Genomic DNA, 13,026 nt, shown 5'->3' on the forward strand with positions numbered 1-13,026 from the left:
ATTAGGCCGGTGTATCAGTTTCTTTGGCTTTTCAGTGTATACTGAACATCCGTTTTCAAATACTAAAAATGCTGAGGTGCTGTAATATGCTTGGCTGTAAAAGTAACTTCAAATCACAAAATGAAAAAGTCAGCATGTCTTCTTTACCCAGTGATGAAGAACTAAAGGTAAAAAGGGAACAGTTTATAGCTTACAGTAAAGCAAAAACATTTGTAAGGAGTTGGTTGGTTGGTTGTTTTGGGGAAGGAGACCAGACAGCGTGGTCATCGGTCTCATTGGATTAGGGAAGGATGGGGAAAGAAGTCTGCCGTGCCCTTTCAGAGGAACCATCCCGGCATTTGCCTGGAGTGATTTAGGGAAATCACGGAAAACCCAAATCAGGATGGCCGGACGCGGGATTGAACTGTCGTCCTCCCGAATGCGAGTCCAGTGTGTAAGGAGTTAACCAAGGATGAAACCAGATAGTGTGCCATCAATTTTCCCAGATTTTCCACAATACTTGACAACAGCAGAAGATTATGTGATGCACAAAGTGAAAATTTCAAAAAGTGATGTAAAATTCCTCATCATAATGTGCCCAATTGTTGTGTGTCAGTAAAATGTAAGCATGCCTTGGATAGTCTAATTACATATGTCAAATCAACAGAGTCTACAGAAGATATCTTAAACGAGAATTCTGTGATTCAGCACATAACATGTATGTTGGAAGAGGTTTTCTTTCATGCAATTTGCCACATCTGAGCAATGTAAGAAAGCTGACAGAAAAGTTTGAGTTAGATATTTTAAATGCAGATGGTAGTACACAGCATCTGAAGATTAAAAAAGAATTTCTGAAAGATCATGAACGTGCGGTAAATGTGCTTCTGGATGAAATTTACATTGAGCCTCATTTGCTCTTTAAGGGAGATACAATATACTGGGTGATCTTTTCCACCGTGTACAAACTCTTGGGATTGATCAGTGGGAAGATATGGAACAAAAAGGGTCTAATGAACTTATGGCCAGAAATGCACAAGACCATTTATTTGACCATACATTGTTACAGAGACTGCAGTCTAATAAGTGCTGTACCATGCAAAAACAGTTACAGTATGTGTTGAAAAAGGTTTCCATATGGTTCAATGCATGTGCATATGTGCTGTACCATGATCTGTCTCACACGTTCACATTGGCCAGGCTCTATCCAATCAGTGTCAAAGGCAGCATGAATAGGGTACTCCAGTGTCTCAAAATCTGGAATAAGCTCTGCACACACAATACTTTTGAGATGGCCCCATAACCAGAAATCACACAGATTGAGATCCGGTGAACGAGTAGACCATGTAACTGGACCCCCTAGTCCGATCCGTTGATCAGGGAAGACACAAATGAGATGCGTCTGAATGTTACTGGTGAATTGGTGTGGAGCACCATCATGTAGCAGCCATGTAACCCTTTGAATCATCAATGGCACTTCTTCCAGCAGAGGAGGCAAAGTCGCCCACAAGAAATGCTGATAGTTACAGCCTGTTAGGTGATGTGGAAGGAAGACTGGTCCCAAAACACAGTCGCCAATTATCCCAGCCCCCACATTGTCATCATACCATGGGGGGGGGGGGGGGGGTTCTGCATACTATCCCACAGATCACTGTTATGAAAGTTGAAGACACCACTCCGCATAAAGGTGGCATCATCTGTGAATAGGATGGTCAACACTAATCCCACAATTGTGGTTGTCTGGTGAAGAAACCAGTGACAAAACTGCTCCTGATGTGGAAAGTCTGTCGCTAGTAAGCCCTGCACATGCTGTAAGTGATAAGGGTAGTAACAACTGTCATGGAGGATGTTCCACATCGTCGTCTGGCTTACCCTGTGCTGGCACGCCAACTGCTTAGTACTGACATTGCGGTTGCCTTTCACAGAGTTAATCACGTTTTCCTCCAAGTCTGGTGTCCGAACAATTTGAGTATGTCCTTCATGATTTCCTGCTTCCTGAAACAATCTTGTCTCAGACAAATGACAAAACACTGTTGCAAACATTGAATGGTGGAGTTGTTGTCAGCGGGGATATGTTTCCTGATACCACCTTGCTGCCCACTGCCCATTGCCATTTGGCTTTGTGTAAGTAAACACCATGTCAGCAAGCTCTCCATTTTAATACAGAACCATTGTGTACAATGCTGTATGAGATCCACTACAAGGTGAATCAGCGAGAGAAGTGAATCGGACACAACATTACCAATAACTATGGCAGAAGGCACTAGGGAACAATAACACCCTCTAGGAGGAAACAATGCATACTGTAACTATGGTTGTATGGTACAGCACATATTAGACAGCAGTTTCTGTAACAAAGTATGACTGATTAAATGGTATCTATAATGGAAACCATGCATTTCCAGACATAAATTCAGTAGACCTTTTTTGTTCAGTATCCTCTCATCTATTAGTTCCTGGAGTTTGAACACAATGGAAAAAATCACCCTGCATAGTGCCAGTAAAACTGATAATAATGATTTAGCTAAAACAGCTCAGGTTTTCATGCAATCAAAATTTAAAGATGATGTGACTATTATACCTATTAGCAATTTAACTGCTCCACACCTAAAAAGTATGCTATTACATGTATTAATGAAGTAGAGAAAATAGGATTTACTGTGTTAGCTTCAGTATCAGACAATAATGCAGTAAATAGAAAATCTTATGAGCTACTTACTCATAGTGATCTACTACAGCCTTGTATTGCACTTCCTGTTCATAGTAGTAGAAAGTTATTCCTAATTTTTGACATTGTACATATACTAAAAAGTATCCGTAACAACTGGATTGCTACACCTGAGAGAGTGTTGAAGTTTTCTGATTTTGACAATGTTGATCTTACTGCAACTTCTGAGTGTTTGAAGCTGATGCACAACAAATGTTAATTTAGCGCTGAAAGTTTTTGATGAAAGTTCAGTAGCTGCTTTAATGGTCTTACCTTCTAGGGACACAGACTTTCCAGGGTCTGAACATACAGCGTCACTCATACAAATCATTTGTGATTAGTTGCACATAGTGAATGTTAAAGGTTCATATGAAGGTGGAAGTCAGTATAAGCAACCTATTAGGGTAAATAGTTCCTTACAAATAGATTTTTAAAAAAAGTCTTGCCCCCCCTTCTAACAGCCAAATGATTGGAAAAGAGCACAGGTAGTCCCAGTCTTCAAGAAGGGTCGTCGAGCAGATGCGCAAAACTATAGACCTATATCTCTGACATTGATCTGTTGTAGAATTTTGGAACATGTTTTTTGCTCGAGTATCATGTCGTTTTTGGAAACCCAGGCTCTACTCTGTAGGAATCAACATGGATTCCAGAAACAGCGATCGTGTGAGATCCAACTCACTTTATTTGTTCATGAGACCCAGAAAATATTAGATACAGGCTCCCAGGTAGATGATATTTTTCTTGACTTCCGGAAGGCGTTCGATACAGTTCCGCAATGTCGCCTGATAAACAAAGTAAGAGCTTACGGTATATCAGACCAGTTGTGTGGCTGGATTGAAGAGTTTTTAGCAAACAGAACACAGCATGTTGTTATCAATGGAGAGACGTCTACAGACGTTAAAGTAACCTCTGGCGTGCCACAGGGGAGTGCTATGGGACCATTGCTTTTCACAATATATATAAATGACCTAGTAGATAGTGTCAGAAGCTCCATGCGGCTTTTCGCGGATGATGCTGTAGTATACAGAGAAGTTGCAGCATTAGAAAATTGTAGCAAAATGCAGGAAGATCTGCAGCGGATAGGCACTTGGTGCAGGGAGTGGCAACTGACCCTTAAGATAGACAAATGTAATGTATTGCGAATACATAGAAAGAAGGATCCTTTATTGTATGATTATATGATAGTGGAACAAACACTGGTAGCAGTTACTTCTGTAAAATATCTGGGAGTATGCGTGCGGAACGATTTGAAGTGGAATGATCATATAAAATTAATTGTTGGTAACGCGGGTACCAGGTTGAGATTCATTGGGAGAGTCCTTAGAAAATGTAGTCCTTCAACAAAGGAGGTGGCTTACAAAACACTCGTTCGACCTATACCTGAGTATTGCTCATCAGTGTGGGATCCGTATCAGATCGGGTTGACAGAGGAGATAGAGAAGATCAAAAGAAGAGCGGCGCGTTTCGTCACAGGGTTATTTGGTAAGCGTGATAGCGTTACGGAGATGTTTAGCAAACTCAAGTGGCAGACTCTGCAAGAGAGGCGCTCTGCATCGCGGTGTAGCTTGCTCGCCAGGTTTCGAGAGGGTGCGTTTCTGGATGAGGTATCGAATATATTGCTTCCCCCTACTTATACCTCCCGAGGAGATCACGAATGTAAAATTAGAGAGATTTGAGCGCACACGGAGGCTTTCAGACAGTCGTTCTTCCTGCGAACCATACGCGACTGGAACAGAAAAGGGAGGTAATGACAGTGGCACGTAAAGTGCCCTTCGCCACACACTGTTGGGTGGCTTGCGGAGTATAAATGTAGATATAGATATAGATGTTTGAAAAGCTGGAGGCAGAGTGTTCCTAGCTCCCAATCTTTAAGCCCTCAGACTTTTCAAATACTCTTGAAGCATTTTTAGTCTTGATTCAATATGTATTTAAATATTCCAAAACAGATTGCACATTGCTTAGCAAGATTCAGAATGACAAGCTGGAAGGTAGATTTAGCTGTTACTGTCAATTCAGCGGGGCAAATTACTGTGTAAGCTATGTCCAAAACTTGAGAGTGAGAAAAAATGAAGATTGAAAGATATGGTGCTAATTAATTCTTTGAATAAAAATGTATCCCTGAGGACTCTGTTTCCATGTCCTGGCAGATATACGTGTGTAAATGTTAACAAATATTCTGAGGTGTTAAGGGAGACTTAGGAAATATCAGAGGTATCAGTACTGATGTACATATCTGATTATGCTGTAAAGAAGGAACCTTTTCTAAAAAAAACTGTGAGCCTTGCACCTCTTGGGTGCAATCTCATAAGAAAGTTGGATTATCCATCCCAGATGACTTCATCGCAGAAGGTTGACAGTTCCCACTGAAAATGCTGTTATGGTGATTACTCTTTCTTGATTCATGTTGAAACATATATTAGATGTGTGTTCATGTACTTTCATTAGTGATTTACATGAGCTTCCTGTTTTGCACAAAGTGTGTAGTCTAAAGCTGGAGAGCTATGATCGTGTTGAGGATCATTTAAGTGATACTTGTAAATGCCAGACAACTGTGAGGGACCTATTACAAACCATCAGTTTCTAATCATGCAAGGTAATGATAAATAATCTGATTAAGAATGTCAATGACACTTCAACTAGTAAACAAAGTGGTAGGCAGTTAAAATAACTGAGAACATCACAGAATATTTTGTAAAAAATATATGAAAATGCTTTATTTCCTGAATATTTGATTAAGTGTGTGTGTGTGTGTGTGTGTGTGTGTGTGTGTGTGTGTGTGTGTGTGTGTGTGTTGTTTTGGTATATTCAAGATGATTGGGCAGAAGTAGCAAGTTCCTGATTGCCACATAACACTGTGATGTAAGTCTTTTATTATTATTATTATTACAAATGAAACAGTATCGTCATTTGTGCCACTGAGGACACAGATTTCAGTTACTTCACAGCCTAAGCCGTTAATGAAACTGCTGTACTTTTTGCCTCAACAGTAAATAATAACTCACAGACAGCTAAATTATTTATGCCTAATTTAGTGCACATGAAAGGCAAGTTTGCAAGAGTCTGCATGGCTCAGCCCACAAACCACCAGCAGCCACAGCTCTGCTCAAAGCCGATGGAGCTACTTTACTGGTGTCTTCAATGTGTGCCCAGGCTAGTATTTCTAGTTGGCCATGGGTTTTGCAACTCTATACTGTTATAATTTTTTCCTTACAAAAGAGGCTCAAATTATCAGTGGAAATGGATAACAATCTTTCGGTAAACATATGGAAATTATATTTAAAAAAGAAGTTATTTCAAATCTATAAATTTGCAAAACTATTTGAAAGGATTTTCAAATCATTCTAAAAACCTCGACAAGTACATTATACAAAAAAATCCAGTTTTATGCATTCCATCTTATCTGTAATTCAGCTGTGCACTTAACAATCATTAAAACCCAGCATTTGTAAAAGAACGCTTTCACAGAAATGTATATTAGGTACATAACATAAAATGATATGCACAAATTCATGCTGCCATTATATTTAGGAAGTTGCTGTGTAAATGTATCTTTACAATAGAAGAATAAAAAGAATAAGAACATTTGTATGCTGCATCAGCCACTTTCCAAACCATTGAAAACTTGGTTTCAGACAAAGTACAGTTTAAACAGAGTTTGAAGAACTTTTTGTTAGGCAACTCCATCTGCTCTATAGACGTATATCTTAACAGGAACTGTTAGGCCAGCTGAAGTAAACTTCTCTGTTACATTTCAGTTTTGACAGCACTTGGTCACAATAGTCAAAATTAGGTATTTTGTGTATGACAAATTTATTAAAAGTGCACAGCTATGAATCATTCTGACAGTGTACTGATTCTGTAAATATTAGCAATTCCAGTTTACTGTATTTCCATATCTTGACAATCTCATGACAAATGACCATAGAAGTGAGTATTATGTTATACTTTCTGACATGTTCCACACCCACAATAATCATAAATCAACTGTTTGTTTGATAAATTTTATGTGCTTTTGTGTGAAATTAGGCCTAACTGACTAATCAGGAACCAATAATACAATATAATTGGATAGATCAAAAAATCTACTCAACAAGCAGCAGCAGGGCAAAACACACATATAGGTTAAGAAAATGTGTGAGATTTTGGAGCCAGTGACTCCTTCTTCTCACAGAAAAAGTCTTCTGTACTGTCCTGTAACTCTCCCTTCATCTAAGGTTCTGGGTGACTTTTCCATTAACTCTCCCCATTTTCTAAGCCTCACCTGTCCTTTTCCTTCATCCCTTTTTCCTCCCTTTCAATACTTCTGCCGTTAGGAGTCACTGGCTTGGAAAGCTAGGATAAATTGCACCTTTCCTTAACCATTTCACTGCTACAATTGTTGCATTCCGTGCTGAGGCTGCTTTTGTTATGGCCGTACTGCTGGTGCATGTGCTGAGAGACAGCATTCCAGCTAATATGAAATACATATCATCCGATTTTTCAGAAACTGTTGGTGAGAAAAACTGATTTTTGCACCTCTTCCAGTCTGATTCTTCACTTAATGAAGAACTGAATTCCTTTTCATTACCCATCATACTTACTGTGCTTCATCAAATTATTCTTATCATCCGATTTTTCAAAATCTACAAAGTGAAAAAATTTTGATTTTTGCACACCTACAGTCAGATATCTTTTCTCGATAAAGAACTAATTTCTTTGATATGTGTCGTACTTACTGCACTGCATCAAATTAAATAAAACATTGCACAAAATTTTAAAGAGTTACCAGAGGTAAAAACACATTGTGTAAGCTTTGCATATGGTTGATTTTAGCTCATACATTGCAGTGAATGAAACATTGACAAGCTACCAAAATTTTATTTGAAATTGAGAGTAGAAGGATATCTCATTTCATTCTCAAGATATTGGGTTTTATATCTTACCAATGGTTGGGTGTGATGTTCTCAGTTATGTCCATGTGGACTTGTTGGCAGTTAAGAAACACCAATCATTTGTTTTTAAGAAAATTTTTATGTGCTCTTTCTGCTCTTTCTGAGCTGGTGGTCGACTTATATTGTTATTATACAGGGTGTATCAAAAATAATCATCCAATTTTAAAAAATCATAACTATTATGTTATTTGAGATATGTGCCTCAACAACGTACTGTTGGAAAGAGCAAACTCTCAAGTTTTACACGGCTCCCACTAGGTAGCAGCAGTGAGTGCCCACTTCAGTTCTAGTAAAAATGGTGTCGGGAAATAGAAAGTGTTTTGTGGTCTATGTTTTGTGCAGTGCAGATCAGTAATAACTGTTAAGCGTGACCTTCGTATCAGGTATGGTGTGGATCCTCCTACAGCACAGAGCATTTGACAATGGCATGAACAATTCCAAGAAACAGGTTTTTTATGTACAGGCAAATTGCCGGGCTATCCTCGAGTGCCTGACACAGACGTCAAACACATCTGCCACAGTTTCACAAGGAGTCCACAGAAATCAGTTCACTGTGCAGCTCAACAGCACAACATGCCCCTGATGTCCATCTGGCGTGTGTTGCGTTGACTTCTACATGTGAAACCATACATAATTCAGCTGCTGCAAGCTCTTTGTGAAGGTGACAAACAACGATGTGTGGAGTGGAGGATAACAGTTTTCTTCGTGAACCGTCACAATGTGAAAATACTGGAGTATGGGACAACCACATGAATTTGTACAACATGAGAGGGACTTTCCAAAATTTAATGTGGGTTTTTGCAATTTCATGCAAAAAGGTGTATGGTCCATTTTACTTTGCTGAGAACACTTTTACAGGAAGTACATGTCTCAATATGCTTGAGAACTTTCTTTTCCCACTGTTGGAGACTGATTCGAACAACCTTATTTACCAGCTGGATGGGGCACCATCCCACTGGCATCTGGAAGTGTGAGAATTTTTAGATCTATAAAGGATTACTGAACAATGGATCAGTCACACTGGACAAAATGATTAAGCCCTACATTACTGGCCTACATGGTCACCAGACCTGACTGTATATGGTTATTTCTTGTGGGTGCTTATAAGAGACTCTGTTTATGTGCCTCTGTTACCAACAACAATGAATAAACTAAGACACTGCATAACAGCAGCTGTGGAAGCTGGTGCTCAAGATATGCTCGCTGCAGTGTGGGAATAATTTGAATACCACATTAACATAAGCTGTGCTTCTCAAGGGTGGGCATTTTGAACACGTATGAAAAGGTATGAAAAAAGAATCTTTTTGAGTTTCCCGTTCATCAAAAACAAAATTCACAGTACCTGTTTATTAGTTTCAGAACAACTGAATGATTCTTTTTGATACACCCTGTATTATATTAATATTATAATAATATGATTGGACAGATAAATTTCCTCACCAAATGGTGGCAGGAAAAAACACATATAAAAGTTAATGAAATGTGCAAGCTTTCATAGCCAGTGGCTCCTTCTTCTGGCAGAAAGCACCTTTCCTTCTCAACCCATCTGGTAAGTCACTCCTGACCGGGGTTCTGAGTGACTTTTCCGTAACTTTCCCCATTTCCTAAACATTTCCCAATCCTTTTCCTTCATCCCTCTTCCTTTCCCTTCGACCCTTCAGCCAGAAGAACGTGCCACTGGCTCCAAAAGCTTCACATTTCCTTACCTCTTACACAGTATGTGTTTAGCACTGATGCTGCTTGGCGAGTAGATTTTTTATCCACCCAGTTTATTATCTTTTCAGAACCTGATTATTTTCATTAATCATCAATTCCTTGATCACTTTGTTAGATGAAGATATCTTTTCCCTAACAGCTACTGTTTATATGAACTTCTGTTTGCATCTGATGAATATAACATCTTATATTTACTTTGTTGTAGTTTACTACATAAAATGTCAGACTTTATATCAAGTGTATAATACTGCATAAACAATGGAATGAGTAAAGGCAACCATCTACCATAAAGCAATGTCATGAACTGCAAGGTGAAATGTGGTACCTCAACTTATGAAACTAATTTATTCTTCAAAGCACACAGACACACAAAGCAACATTACTGTGACATATTGGCAGCTCTAAGGAACAACTTCATTTCTGTGTTGTATTAAAGAGGTTCTATTTTGAGTAACCACCAACCTGTTACTGAGTGTCTCAACTATACAGCCCTCTTTACTTAGTCCATTGTTTGTAACCCACCCAATACTTTCTAGTTTCATAATATTAATACATAATACTTATAAATATATAAAATTTTATATCATACCCCAGTAGAAAACCCCAAAGCCATGGAAAGTCAAGCACGTAGTGAGAAACCAGACCAACAGTGGATGCTTCAAACAGACATGGTATAAATGCTAGCCTTATAACAACTAAACTAAGACGTTTCAAGGCTTGAGCATCCAAACCAAGACCAGCTTTGATGAGAATGACAGTCATAGCAATTTTCCTGCAACAAAAATATTGTGAGAAAGTGTATCAAGTAGCACTTCCTTGTAAAGTAAGGCAATATAATATGACGAACAGCATTTGCAATCATACCTCAGTGAAGAAACAACTTCCATATATACCCCTGACAAATTGAAGAGATGAAGATTGCGAATTGCTATGCCTGTCAGTAGCATTCCTAGTAGAGGAGGCAACCGTATCAATGACACAAGTTGCCCCACAATGTAAGCTAATAAGAAAAGCATCAGTAAGGTGAAAATATTTCCTCCTGGTGCTATCTCATTTCTAATTAGAGTATATGTTGCCCCCCAAAACAGCAGTAAAAGAATTAAAGCTGTTAGTTTTTTAAGTGGCCATATTAGTTCAGGGCATAAGTTGACTGGATGTAATGACTCTGTCAGCCATTCCAAATATCTTCTACAACATCCCCTGCAACAAAGCAGAATAAATTAAATGATATGTGAATTAAATTTATGACTCAAATTCATTTTCCTAATTATACTGTAGAGCAATAATTTAGAAGTGTCAACTATTTATGAAGTTGCAGCACAGTATTAAGAATATACACAATTAAACTATTTATTTAAAATTATAGACAGTTAGGAGGGGACTTCTCATAAGAAAAAATGTACACTGAGAACATGACGAAATAAGTGGGTTGTGAGACACAGATAACAGTTAATTCACATTACAATGTAATTAAAAGGATTTGTTTCAGTTAAGTAAAAGGAAAAGAGATAGAAGTTACTAAAAATCTTCAGAAATGGCCACAGGAATGGGGTACCTTGTGAGACTTGAGAGCTGGCATTGCAGACAAATATGACCAGGGAGCAAAGGAAAGCTGAACAGATAGTAGGTGAGAGAGAGTGAATGAAACAGGGTTGGCAGAAAAGTAGAGACAGTGAGGATAATGAGGAGAATAGGTGATAGAGCGGGTGGCAGGTTAATGAAAAAATAGGGACAGCGTGGGGTAGCAATGAGATGGGGAGAAGAGTCAGCATTGGGACTGAGGGTAAGGCAAGTGAACAGATGGAATGGAGGATCTCAGGAGGACATTATAAATTCTCTAAATGGCCAAATAATGACAGGGGTGGTCTTTGAAGTTTATGGAGATGAAATGCTGACATATTCATTGGTTCACAAATGTCTGTATGAAGGATCATTAGAAATGTGAGACTGTTCAAAAGTAACTGTCAACAGTTACTGAAATAGTGATGGAAAGGATTAATGCACGAATTAGATAAGGCATATATTCTATGATGATGATGATGATGATGATGATGATGATGATGATGATGATGCTGTTGTCTACAGGAAAGTTACAATGCCACAAAACTGCAGCAAAATGTAGGAAGAGCTGCTGAAGATTGATGATTGGTGTAAGGACTGGAAATTGGGTATAAATAAATGTCACATATTGCAGATAAATAGGCGAAGGTATCTATTATCATTTGATTACACTATTGGTGAAAAACTGGGAACAATATCGACCATAAAATTGACCTAAAGTGGAATGACCCCATAAAACTCATTGTAGGAAATGCAGATGCCATGCTGAGATCTGCCAAAAACCTCATGGAGCTTCTGTCATTATCTGCTAGATCATTTACATATATTGCACACAGTGACAGCCCCACAATACTCATAGTTCTGTCTGCTAAGAAGTACTACATTCCATCACAAATCTGATCCAATACATACTAAGTTCATATTTTGTTCAATAAACGACAGTGCAGAATTACATCAAATGGCTTCTGTAAGTCAAGATACATGGTATCATCCTGGGTGCCTTTATCTGCAGAAACGATTCTTAAATTGAGGCTCCGTGGAGATAACTCAAGTGTTTCACTAAATCTATGTACATTCAAGAAAGTGGATCAACCCTATCAATGTCAACACATTTTTCATAAAGTGTAATATCAATAGCATGGGCAGTTGGGTGTGGGGGATGTACTTTATGCCACAACAAAAATATTTTTTTGTAATACAAATTTTGTTAATTTATTGTTTTTGACTTTCATTAAAAACATACTTTACAAGAAGACACTGATGTGTAAGTTGGGTCAAGATCTTGAAAATATTTAACATAAAATTCGTTGTGGAAAGTCACATCTTCTACTACTTCAGAGCACAGAGAGGGGGGAAGGGGGAGGGGGAACAACATTATGACTACCACAATTTCACCTAAGTTTCTTGATTAAGTTCAACTGCAAAAGTTTAAATCGATTATAGAACCTGATAGAGGAATTCATTAAAAGTACTTTTTTTATTTTAAAATATAAAGTGCTAGACTAGAGAACAATGTTTACAAAAGGTGGGCTTAAAGGCCCCCCTCTTTCTTGTTGATATTCCTGGGCTTAAAAAAGAAACATTTTTATGACATTAAAAAAAAGCTAACTCATAATTACACCAACCAATTTGAGGGATAGCTATGAATGTTACACCAACACCTAACTAGGCTGTACTACCAGGGACCAGGCAGCTGTCGTGCAAATGGCAAACTCAACAATTAGAGAACAACTACATAAAGCTTTATTGTACCAGGCTATTCAAACTGCTACCACAGTCAATCTCACAGTGCATCTACATACATATCAACCTGTGTAAGTCTGTCATCTATCATCATTCTTTGTGACCTTAACATGTACACATAAAGAAGAGTGGCTGTGTGTAGAGAAGGGCACTGTCCATATAACATCTCAACACCCACCCCCTTATGTTCCCCGTTTAAGCAAATTACATAAAAGGCAATGTTTATTTGTATTAATAATTTGAGTTTTATACCTCTGCTGGTAATATTACCAAAGTAAGTAACCATTTAATTTTTACTCAGTCATAATTAGTTAAAATCATTTTTTATATTTTGTTGCAGGATGAAGTGGTAGCTTGAAAAGGGTAGAAAGGGAATGAACAGGGAGCAGTGAA

The 13,026-nt window shown here is 38.2% G+C and overlaps 1 protein-coding gene across 2 annotated transcripts in view; it reads right to left on the reverse strand.

The window, feature by feature from the left end:
- The window catches only part of LOC124776304 (sodium/hydrogen exchanger 9B2-like), a 101,226-nt gene that overhangs the window by 35,439 nt on the left and 52,761 nt on the right, over positions 1–13,026 (reverse strand). Inside the window, exons 3-4 of one of the 2 annotated variants that reach the window (XM_047251233.1) lie at positions 10,195–10,530; positions 9,920–10,102 (exon numbers count right to left, since the gene is read on the reverse strand). The exons of the other annotated variant lie outside the window; for it this stretch is intronic. Of the exons in view, the coding sequence (XP_047107189.1) occupies positions 9,920–10,102; positions 10,195–10,530 (519 nt within the window). The remainder of the gene's footprint in view (positions 1–9,919; positions 10,103–10,194; positions 10,531–13,026) is intronic. 2 annotated transcript variants of the gene reach the window in all.

The sequence above is a fragment of the Schistocerca piceifrons genome, chromosome 2 (genome assembly GCF_021461385.2).
Source record: "Schistocerca piceifrons isolate TAMUIC-IGC-003096 chromosome 2, iqSchPice1.1, whole genome shotgun sequence".
Classification (NCBI taxonomy): Eukaryota; Metazoa; Arthropoda; class Insecta; order Orthoptera; family Acrididae; genus Schistocerca; species Schistocerca piceifrons.